Source organism: Grammomys surdaster, unplaced genomic scaffold (genome assembly GCF_004785775.1).
Source record: "Grammomys surdaster isolate TR1022 unplaced genomic scaffold, NIH_TR_1.0 203, whole genome shotgun sequence".
NCBI classification, from domain to species: Eukaryota; Metazoa; Chordata; class Mammalia; order Rodentia; family Muridae; genus Grammomys; species Grammomys surdaster.
The window spans coordinates 1,189,124-1,201,496 of NW_021604648.1; the positions used below are offsets into that span (position 1 = coordinate 1,189,124).

General features: G+C 39.3%; 1 protein-coding gene across 1 annotated transcript in view; it reads left to right on the forward strand.

The window, feature by feature from the left end:
- Ppme1 (protein phosphatase methylesterase 1) overlaps positions 1-12,373 on the forward strand; it is a 47,378-nt gene that overhangs the window by 24,521 nt on the left and 10,484 nt on the right. Inside the window, exons 4-9 of the mRNA XM_028770722.1 lie at positions 1,175-1,232; positions 1,498-1,549; positions 4,440-4,594; positions 7,137-7,227; positions 8,044-8,109; positions 11,130-11,253. Coding sequence (XP_028626555.1) covers positions 1,175-1,232; positions 1,498-1,549; positions 4,440-4,594; positions 7,137-7,227; positions 8,044-8,109; positions 11,130-11,253 — 546 coding nt within the window. The remainder of the gene's footprint in view (positions 1-1,174; positions 1,233-1,497; positions 1,550-4,439; positions 4,595-7,136; positions 7,228-8,043; positions 8,110-11,129; positions 11,254-12,373) is intronic.

A 12,373-nucleotide genomic window follows, 5' to 3' on the forward strand; every position in this document is an offset into this window, starting at 1 on the left:
TTTAATAAGGAAACGAAAAGCTACTTTTAATATTCTTGTTATTGTTTTCTGATGGGCACATAATGGTTCTAAACCATTGACCGTTACTGACCTCAGAGCTACCTTGTTTGTTTGTAATAACTTTTAAAAGTGTGGAACAAACAATCAGACTTCACAAAATTTTGTTCTATAACTTTATATTCAAAGTGTACATTTGTTTTTGGCCTAGAAGGTTGTACTATCACCATAGTACAATCAATAACTTCTGTAAATGAACAAATTTATCCCCTTCCAGGGACAAACAGCACAATAGAGTAGAACTTCGGACTTTTGTTACCTTTAAAGAGATGCTCACTAAGAGTAATAGAAGGAAAAATGTTGGCTTTTATTTTTATTTTTTTAAGTATAACTCAAGAATCTGGCTTGTCTTCTGATATATGCTTATGTTATCTTGGTAACTTACCATAAAATTCTGATTTTACTACTAACGTGTTACATGAACATACACAAATGATTCCCTTTTTCTTGGTCTCAGTTTTCTCATTCTGAAAATGTGAGGGTTAGACTAAACCGTTACTTTATTCTTAAAGCTAAAAGATAAGAGATGACATTTGCTAACTGTGATGTATGACTGTCAGAAAATCTGGCTCTTTGAGGAAGAAGAGTTATTTCAGGTTTCCTTAAACCTCTAAAATTGTATCCTGTGATATTTATACTTTCCGTCATACTATGTAACAGTAGCACAGCTTGTATATACTGCTGTGCCTATCAGTAGATTTCGTGACTTGCTCTGATTTTCATGACTCAAGTGTCATATTCATGTAATTCCTGAGCCAAAATAGTATTTTCAACTGATTCACAATCCTTATCTAGATTCTAGCTCTAAAATGAAGAAAAGCCATCCAGGGAACCATAGGCCAGCATCTGGAAGTGCTTACACTGTAAGGAAAGGCTAGGAAAAATGACTTTAAGGAGGGGTTTGTATAAAGTTTATTTTTAGGTTGGAGACCAACCACAATATATATGTGTGTAGTAGAGACTCATTATTCTTTTATTATACTTAAAAGAAAACCTTTGGGTTAAGACATATTTTCTTTTCTCTTGGGTACCTTGATTCAATGATCGCAGTTCATTTAACAAAGTTATTGGTAACTGGGCAAAATCTGTACCTCCTGTTTTGTTCTTTTTCTTCCAGGCAGCAATCATCAGTAGAGTACAGTGTAGGATTGTGGCTCTGGATCTGCGAAGTCATGGTAAGTACAGCTCCTCCCAGCCCCTTTAATAAGCCCAAACATGAGCAATGTTGCCAAAAATGAACCTAGTACTCCTTTGGATATTTTGGAAGGAATCATAGCTTGTAGGTAGACTACTATAATTATCTTCTTCAGAATAGCTAGCCATAAAGATAGGCTGGAATATAGAACATCCTTACTAAATCCATCCTCAAAGTCCCTATTTCATTACTCCTGGCTTTATGATTCCTATCACTGAAATATTCATTTGTTTGTTTGTTTATAGGTGAAACAAAAGTCAAGAATTCTGAAGACCTGTCAGCAGAAACAATGGCAAAGTAAGGAAGCAAACACTGATAGATTGCCTGAGTCTTGACACCATCATAAACAATATACAATTTTATTATGCTGCTGGTGAAATTGTTGGACAGTCCTTAACACACAAATTTCATTTCTGTTCTCTCTTCTCTGTTTATCCTTATTAATATCCTTCTTGGTTTATCCAGTCTGGTGGTTATCACACAAATTGTTTAGATTGTGCAGGCTTTTGAAAATTTTCCTTCTCTTGGTGGAACTAAATGGAGTGTGGGTATGTATCTTTATGGACTCCTGTTTGGAAAAGTAGTTGAGTATAAGTAGCCTTGAAAGCATGTTAAAGTAGCCTGCATGTATACATTAGGAAATCACAGGAAAATGAGGGCAGGCTATAGAAGAACAGCTACTTAGAAACTGGGCCTCTAAGTCAAGTGTATATTCCATACTTCTCAGTGTGTTCACTCACCAGGGTCATATGAAAACTACAAAAGATGCAAGTGTATTAGACATACCCCAGACCTGCTGAATCAGTATTTTTAACAGTAAAACCTAGACATACAATATACTTTAAAATATTTTTATTATTTATGGTATAGATAGTTTGCCACATGTTTGCCTGACCCCTACAGAGGCTAGAAGAGGGTGCCAGATGCCCTAGAACTGGTGTTGCAGACAATTATGAACTACCATGTAGGTAATGGGAACGGAACCTGCAACTTCTGAAAGAGAAGCCTGTCCTCCTTACTGCTGAAACTATCTCTCCAGCCCTAGTATTTACATTCCTAAACAGTGTAAAGGGGTCTGGTGTAGTCAGCCCCATAAATGATATTTAAGAGCCATTGCTTTTAATAAGAGTAAATTCTAAGTGATTGATCAGTCACATTTAGATTGGATTAACATACCTTTCCTAAGCTTAGATATGATGTTGATGCATTTTATATATTTATATATAAATTCTTTGTCTGCATGTATCCTTCATACCAGAAGACAGCATCAGATTCCATTATAGATGGTTGTGAACCACCATGTGTCTGGGAATCGAACTCGGGACCTCTGGAAAAGCTGCCAGTGGTTTTTTGTTGTTGTTGTTGTTGTTTTGTGTGTTGTTTTTCTCAAGACAGAGTTTCTCTGTGTATCCCCAGCTATCCTGGAACTTGCCCTGTAGACTAGGCTGTTGGCCTTGAGTTCAGAGATCCACCTGCCTCTGCCTCCCCAGTGCTGGGATTAATGGCATGTGCCACCACTGCCCGGCTGCAGCCAGTGCTCTCAACCACTGAGCTATCTCTCCAAGCCCTCTTACACGGTTTAGACCCTGTCTACCTTCACACATTTACAGCTTTCATAGTAAATGTCTAACTCAGTTAATGTGTATTTTTCCTATTCTATTGTATTGATATATAGTAATACTACATGGTTTTCCTCTTCCAAAACTGTGTAAGTCTCCTATGTTGTTCTAGAGACTACTCCTTATCTATGTTACCCTTGTTGTTGAAATATGTTGACTTTATGGAGTCACTATGAACCCATAGTGCTGAATTCTGAGGAAAAGGGCTTTAAATATACTTAATGTGATAGCAGAAATCTACAGCTTTTTTTCCTTTTAACTTTGGTAGAAATGCAATGATATTTTGGTAGACCCAGTGAGTTAATTGCTGGCTAATTTTACAGTTGATAAGTATGTCTGAGTTTCTTAGAGAATAGTAGAAAGGACCCTAAAGACAAGGTTGTTGAAGAAAGACAGTAGATGGCACAGAAAGCTTGTAGTGCATGGCCAGTACTTGCCCGGCAGTGCTGCATCACCATGTGCATTATTACGCTCACAGGCTTGGAGCCTGATTCTAGTCTTGGCTTATAGTGTGGGAGAGGATTTCACATGGTAAGACAGCTGCGAACCAGAGAGAACTCTCTTTATATTGGTGACTCTTTCATTACTCTAATGCACTCAGGAGGCCAACCACTTATGACCCAGTCACTTTTTAAGTCCTACCTTTTTCTACTATTATCTAGAACAAAAGCCAACAAGAATGTAGACTGAAGTTAAGTGCAATGCCTAACTTTTATCAATGTTTGCTCTTCCAACAGAGACACCGCAAACTTGGAAATAATTATACTTCACAATATGTGAATTTAACAAAGGCATTTGTTGATCATAACTACACTGAATAAGTTTTAGTTTTCCTTGCACTAAACAACACTTTGCCTTTCACAGGGTGTCTTGTCTAGAAGCAACACTGCTATGAAGGAAATTTGGATTTTCTTTTTTCTTTTTTTTTACTTTTTAATTCTCTTTTCAGCTGAATCTTTTCATTTGATAGTACTTTACCTTCTTGATAGCAGTTGTACATTCACTTCTCACTTATTTCTCAAATTAACTCCTGCAAATTGTCCTCTGACTTCCACATGTGCCATACCATACACACACACACACACACACACACACAAATGTAAAACAATATGTTAGATGACAGAAAAAGCTCATAGTGAGGCTGATATAACTCATATAGAAGCTGATAGTCATCCTGCCACCCCAACCCTTATTGCATTATTCATGGAAAACCAGAGGCTTAGAGTAAATTATTTCTCCAGAATGCCAAGCTTAGGTTAAACATACAGTTGTGTATTTATATGATTGTACTAAATTTATAGGATGATAAAAGGATGATATAAAGAGAGATCAGAAAATTGGGGTTCTTAGTCCTTAACTGGTCATTTATCTGGAGAACTGTGTGTGTGGCTCTCTGCATAGATATTTGGGACCATGCACGCAGGCTCACATACATGTGTTTGTAGAGTGGCCCTGCAAGTCTTTACCAGTTCCCACAATTATTAGTTACAGTCCAACAGAAGGAACTGAGAAAGAAAGCTATTTTTGGTGTCTTCCTCCAGCACTCTCAGATTTCCCCCTCTTTGCAGAGATGTTGGCAATGTGGTAGAAGCCATGTATGGAGACCTCCCCCCTCCAGTCATGCTGATCGGGCACAGCATGGGTGGGGCCATTGCAGTGCACACAGCAGCAGCTAACCTGGTGCCAAGCCTCTTGGGTCTTTGCATGATTGATGTTGTGGAAGGTAAGTTTTTGTAGTATTGGCCAAACGAAACCAGATCAGTCATTTGTAGGAGACCTCCCTGGTACATTATCGTGGCCTTAATTTATTCTCAATTTCACTCATCTTAAAGTATATCCCTATGTCTTTGTATCTTTATAAAATTATACAATCATTTTTCATGTTACCAGAAACTTTTCAACAACACCTTTTTATGGCTGAATAATATTTCTAATCATGTGTATGTATGTCTCTTAGTTTTATTTAACCATTTAAAAAGAAACTGCTTTTTATTTTCTGACTTACCCTGAGAATCTCACTGTTCCTTGTACAGGGTAGCTATATTTATTGGTGTGTGCCACAGAAGAAATGAATACCATTAGTCAAGAATTTCTGAGCGGCATATTGAAAATTGGCTAGTGTTAATTTTTGCAGTGTTATTAAATTATATCTTTACTTTTACCCAAATATCACTGAATTTTGCTGTTACCAGGAGAAAATATATAGAGTTGACTCAGTGTGATAGTTTTTATCCCTGTGACAAAATATCTGAGATAATCAATTTAAAGGAGGAAAGGTTTTTGGCCCACAGTGTCAGGTTTTGGTCTGTGGTTAGTGGGTCCATTACTTCTAGTATGTGGAGAGTCAGCATATCATACAGAGGGAGAGAGACCGTACTCCCAGGGCTCACCTCCAGTTCCTGCTTCCTCTAAGTAGGTCCTGTCTCCAAACAGCCTGCTCAGTATGCACTCAACGATGGAGTAATCTATGGATGAAGTTAGTATCTTCATTATTCAGCCACCTCTCAATAATGTGAACAGCTGGTGACCAACCATCCATACATGAACCTTTTGGGGAGGAGTTTTCCTGTGTAAATGATGGCATTCTGTCATTGTGAATGTGAAGAGTGTTATGAGTATTGTTCACATGATGATACAGGCATAGGCAAGGGTGAATAAGACTCCAATAGCACAGGAAATAATCTGAAAAATTAACTACTAGAATTCCACTATGGCCTTCAGAACAGGAAAGGATCTCTGAAAGCTAGATCATAGGGAGGATATAATTAATGGGAATATTAATATATGTGTATACACACACACATCTTTCGTGTAAAATTCAACATCAGAAGGTGATATCATCTAGCCAGTGAATGGGCTAAAAAAATAATTTCTTCTTGAAAGAAGAAAAACAAATTGCCAATAAAGAATTGAAAATGTATTTCATATCCTTAACTGTCATGGAGATGCAAATTAAAACTGTTTTGAGATTCCATTCACCCCAGTCAGGATTCTTGTCATCAATAAAACAAATGATTACTTGGTGGTGAGGATATGAGGAAAGAGGGACCCTTACTCATTGCTGACTGGAATGTAGCCACACTGGAAATTAGTATGGAGATTCCTCAAAAACTAGAACTACCATATGACCCAGCTCTACCTGCTTTTGTAGAAGTCGGAATACCAGAGACATACCCATTGTAGCTGCTGTGTTCTCAATAGCCAGGGAAGGAGCTTGCCTGGACGTCTAGTGTAGATGCTATAGATAAAGGAAATGCCATACATATGTGCCAAGAAAGTTTATGCGGCCATAAAGAAAAAGGGAAATCATGACATTTGTGGGAAAATAGATGAAAGTGTAAATCATTATGTGTCTTAGAGATTTATTGCTGTGAACAGACACCATGCAGCTCTTATAAAGGAAAGCATTTAATTTTTTTTGTTTTTTTTAACCTATCTTTTTTTTTTTTTTTTTTTTTTAAATTTTCCCCCTTCCGCCTCTCCCTCTTGCTCTAGCCCCGCTCACTCCAGGCCCCTTACTTGATCATATGAGGGCATCAGATCTCATTACAGATGGTTGTGAGCCACCATGTGGTTGCTGGGATTTGAACTCCTGACCTCGGGCAGAGCCGTCAGTGCTCTTAACCACTGAGCCATCTCACCAGCCCAAGGAAAGCATTTAATTAGGGCTGGCTTACAGTTTCAGAGGTTCAGTCCATTATCATCATGGTGGGAAGCATGGCAGTGTACAGGCAGACATGATACTGCAGGAGCTGAGAGTTGTACATCTCTATCTGAAGGCAGCCAGGAGACCCCCTCTTCTGTACTGGGCGGATCGTGAGCATTAGGAGCTCTCAAAGCCCGCCTGCACAGTGACACACTTCTCCAACAAGGAGGAACCTCAGAAAAATATTACATGTTTTCTTTCATATGTGGAAAGTAAATTTAAGAATTGTGTGTGTGTGGGGGTGAGAGATCATCACAGGAGGACAGTGTCTTAAGGGTGTGCGAGAGGGTAATGGGTTATACATAATAGGAGAGCAACAGAGGGGACTTAGCTGGGGAGAAAGAGAGCCAGCTGGAGTGGGGTGTGAAGGGAGTAGTCAGGGGGGAGCATGAGCGCTCAGTAACAAGCTATGACAGACGGGATGGAGCAGTATTTTAGGTATGACAGATGGGATGGAACAGTATTTTGGGTACTAACCTAAAAAGGGAAAGTATTTAGTACAATTTGTAAAGCAAGAAAACAAAAAAGTTTATTGATGTGGTTAAAATGTTTGTTTCAGGTACAGCCATGGATGCACTTAATAGCATGCAGAATTTCTTGCGTGGTCGGCCCAAAACCTTCAAGTCTTTGGAGAACGCTATTGAATGGAGGTGACCTACAACTCTAAGTCTTAATTTTAAATATTATGCTATAACCTGTCCCATCCTTTCTCTTCTTTCTTTCCTTTCTCCCTCTCTCCTTCCCTCCCTCCCTCCCTCCCTCCCTCCCTCCCTCCTTCCCTCCTTCTCTCCCTCCTTTCCTTCCTCCCTTCCTTCTTGTCTTCCTTCCATATTAAAGTCAGCTCAGGTACTAAGATAAATAGGTGAGTTTCCCTTTCTGTGATAGTGTGTAAGGACATATTTTAAAGCAGAGTATTTTTTTAATGCTTCATAATTGCTGCAGTCATCTGTAAAGTGTGTCTTTCTAATACGTCATCTCCTAGGGTATTAGGATTATAGGCCACCTGCGGTCCAGCTGGCTTTGTCCTGAAGGTGAAGACTTAGACCAGGTGGTCTGCAAGGCTGCCACCTCCTCTGAATCTCCATGGTTCTACATTCTCTTCTGTGTTTCACATAAAATGACAAAGAAAGGGCAGAGGGAGTTTCTGTTCTGGAATGAACAGGGCAGGTGGAGATTCCTTTCTCTAGAATTGTTTGTGTTTGTGATAAATAAAAACCTTAAGTAGTTCTTATAAAAATTGCTGATAGAATTGCCCATGGCTTCTGTTAAGGACTGTCGATCGTGGATATATTCATTAGTACAGTTGATAATTGTATAAGGCTGTATGAAGTCTGCTTCGTGCTGAAGCACATGGTGACTGCAGCTTCTTGTTAGATCCTATGGAATCTACAAACTGATTCTCTCCTTCTGGTGCTGTGCTGCGATGGATGCAGAGTAACCTCTCCTCTCTCCTTTTTCTTTACTAGTGTGAAGAGTGGCCAGATTCGAAACCTAGAGTCTGCCCGTGTGTCCATGGTCGGCCAAGTCAAACAGTAGGTCCTTTCTCTCTGCCTGGTTAGAGAACGAAAGATAGGAGAGAGTTAGAGTATTCCCTTGTTTCTGCGCTTACTCTGCCACACTGGTAAATGCCTTCGTTCTTAGAGAGACAAGGTCAGGTGAGCTCTGTTAGACTAGCCATTTTTGTTTGTTTTTATAAATCCTAAAGCCTGACAGTCCAGTGAGGAAACATTTAAACTAAATGTCTGCTCTAGTGTTCCTGTGTTAGCAGCTATGCTGTCACCAAGCCAAACTCAGTAGCTAGGAAATTCAAGTAGAAAATTCTGGCAGAACTAGAGTAAAAACTAAATTCAAAGGCTGAGCTAAAGTTACTTAACCTAATTGATCTTTCTTGATGGAGTTACATGAGTCCTTTGTGTAACCACAGATAAATGTTAATTGGGAAACCATTGTCCCCTAGAGGGGCAGAAGTGAAGGAGTTAGATGAAAGTCCTAGTGGCATTGTGGAGTGCTTGTTATGACCAGGGACTGTGCAAGAGATTCAGTCTGCCATCTTGTTTGTAAGATCCTGAGTTTCTGAAAAACTACATCTTAGTGTTATGCAAGGAACCCTGGTGTGGTCAGTGCCCATTTTTAGTGCTTTAATAGCATTAATTAATTAATATAAGAAGTAATATTTCTGTCTGCCTCAAATTTTAGTACATCTCTGATTTACAGTAATAGTTGTGTGCATACATATGTACATGGGTATAGTATAATAAATATTTCAATATCATGTATATTTTATCATGATTAATTCAGAATAATTAGCATATCTATCACCTTAATGTTTTTTTCATGGTAAAATCACTCAAAAATCTTTTTTTCTGGCCTTTTTGAAATATGTTCTACATTATTGTTAGCTTTAGTTGCCTTGCCATTTAATTTATAAGTTAAAAGTGAAAATCAAAATAAGGTATGGATGATAGATACAGGAGCAGTTTGCAGATGCGCCTCTTAGGTGTCCGCACCCGCAGGCTCCGCTTTCTCTCCTTTTCCTCTCCTCCGCCCCATTGCCATGTAGAATTTCCCACTATCTAGATTTGTCAAGAAAATCCTTCCACTGTAATCAGTATTGACTTATGGCTGAGGAAATGGAAATTCAGAAAAGTAAATGACTTTTAGGAGACCACACAGCTAGTAGAGATGGACCTGTGATCTAGACTGTGATGAGTTTCACTTCAAGGCCTGTAGTGTACATTTTATGCTCACAGAAGGTAATTTCAGTAATAATATCAGGGAGAGAGAATGCAAAAGTTTGGTGCAGGTATGAGATTACCCACTATCAACGCCTGATATCTTCAAGTCTGATGCATGTGAACGGTAGTAAAGCATTTCGTGAGGAAGCCGCATAGGTTATATGCAGTGATTTTATGTTTATGGTTTTTATGGTTATTTTCAGTGATTTTAAATTTAATTTCAAGCCATATTTCTCTTCACAAAATACTTAGTTGTTGTGGTGGGAAGGACATGTCCATCCTACAGTGCAGATATAGAGGTCACAGGACTACTTAGGTTAGTTCTCTCTGGGGTGGGCTGCAGGTTGTGAGGCCTGTGGGCAAGTGCACTTCCCTGTCACACCATCTGTCTGTCTCATGTGAGTATGTATATGGCTACTGTGTGCCCCTGCAGCCTGGTCGGTCACACTTTTTAATGGTGGTAACACTGCCTTGAGTTTTCTTATCCTTGGGCTTTGGATTTCAAAGAACACAGTGTTTTGTTGTAATGATTTTTAAAATACACTTGTTCTATATACTTAATGTGAAACTTGACACCTCAAGTTTAATAGGACTGTTAGCTAATGACTAATATTGTAGATACACCTTACCCTGCTTTAGTGCTAGAAAAGGAGACGTTGATGCTCATAAAAAAAAGTCTGACACTCTCCCTTCAATTTACAAAAATTATTTTAAAAATACTTTTTAAACAGTGTATCTTGATCATGTTTTTTTCTCCTCCCTGACTCCTTTCAGATTTTCCCTACCTCTCTACCCATCCGACTTTATGTTCCTTGCCTCTCAAAAAGGAAAAACAACAAAAAACTAAAACAGACTAAAATTGAAGACAAAAAAATACTAGAACAAAACAAGTGCACAGAAAAACATGGAGTCCATTTACGATCGGTCTATGGGAAAACCTACTCCTATTATCTGTTAAGGATAGAGTGAGGACTGTGCCTTCAATTTCTGTCCTCTCCCTGCCCTTTCTTATCCTCTGTTCACTCTTGTCAAGCTCTGTTCTCAAAAATAAATTGTCTCTATCTTGTAGCACAACCCCTGCCTCTGACTGCCCTCAGACCTTAAACTCACATTAATCCCTGTCAGTATACCTTTCCCATCAACTCTTCTCTAAGAGGAACCATGGGAGTAAGTGTTCATGATTTTTCTATTAATTACATAGTAAAAGAGGTACAGTTGTTTGCCTACTTACTTGTTTAGGTTTGACAGTTTTATACACATACAGAAAAATTGTAGTCACCTGTTCACCCTCTCTCATCCCTTCCTGCTGAAACCCTTTTTCTTGCCAGTGAGTCCCCCTTCTTCTGTCATCCCTTGTTTGTGTAAGGGGGCACCATTTCTAAGAAGAAGAAGATGGTAATTATTTGGATTGAATGTTCAAACCTGCAGAGTTCTGCTGGCCATGGTCATGGTAACTTCCAGCTTCCATCATCGAATTGTAACTCAGAACATTTTACTGTCCTCTTTGGCCATTGTTCTTAACTCTTCAGGACTACTTCAAAGAATTGCTAGGAGAGTTATTTAAAAATACCAGTAAAACCACTATCATTATCCAGAAGATGGCCACTCCCTTTCTATGGGTTCTTACTGGTGTAAGAACTGAAAACTAGCCCCTCACGTATAGCCATGGTTGGTCTGACCTTCCCCTCCCCCCCCAGCCCTAAACCACACATCTTCCACCCAGGAACAGCTTGGGCTCTGACTGTGATTATAAAGGCCATAAGAATATCTAAGATCATTGATAAGCCATTCATGAAAGGTTTTTTTTTTCAATCCAGGTGTGAAGGAATTACAAGTCCAGAAGGTTCCAAATCCATAGTAGAAGGAATCATAGAGGAAGAAGAAGAAGATGAGGAAGGAAGTGAGTCAGTTAACAAGAGGAAAAAGGAAGACGACATGGAAGTGAGTGAAGGTCTCATCCTGGGAAGGATGTGGGGAGAAGGGGAAGCCGAGATAGCATTGTTATTTTTGTCAAATTAGATATGTTAGTAGGCAGAGACCTCACGGTAAGAGAAGGGTCACTAATGCAGGATTCAGCAGTTAGAGTGAGAAACTTACTCTGTGTTCCCCTCAGACTCCCTCTCCAGGCTCTTCTCACACCTGACCTTTATTCCTCTGCTTTCTTTTAAGGGAAAAAAAAAATCTCATTTTGTACCTATATCCTATAACTGTCTAGCTCTTTCAAGGCTTGTGTCTTGGAACAAGCTTTCTGACCTCAGTGTCTGTCAGTCCATCTACATTGTGGACTTACAATGATATGGTGCAGTGTAACACTTCTAGAAGTTTCTCATATCAAGTCCTAATGATTAAACCACTTTTAAAGTTGCTGTGGATGCCTGACTGTCAGTGATGCCTCCTGTTGCCTTCTAATTTAATAGAAATCATTACCCAAGCAAACAAACTATGTTTGGTTCATGTCTGTGTAAGTAGGGGTTCTGGTGGAGCAATCTGTTTGAGGCTGGTGATGTGTGAGTTTTGTGAGGTGTGTTAGTGACTTCCTAGGGCGTATTGTAAGCAACTTCTTAATGCCAGGTAATATTGGAGTTAACACATACGCCCTTGCCTTTGGGGATGCTGCTGTTAGCAGGAAGAGGACATCTTTTTAAAGTATTTTTTATTTAATGAGGATCTTTCTGCCGTTCTTAAGATCATTGATTAGAATATTTTATATTTCTCTAGAATTTACAAATATATAAATAATGCCTCATGTTTCTGGGCCTCGAAACACCCTGTAAGGTGAAGGGAGATTCTTCTCTTATACTGCAGCATAGTAGCACCTTAATTCAGAAATTGGACATGGGAGTCTGAGGCAGAGGGATCACAAATCCAAGGCCTGCCTGGAGTTCAAAATAAGTTTGGAGGTTGGGTGACACCTGTCTTAAAACTTACAAGAGCAAGGAAAGCAAAAAGGGCCAGGCATGTAGGTCAGAGGGAGCACTCACAAGCACGCTGAGGCCCAGCTCATTCCCTCCTGCTCTCCCCCCCAACCTCCACCCCAATGAAGAGGTCCTCCCTCTTTGTT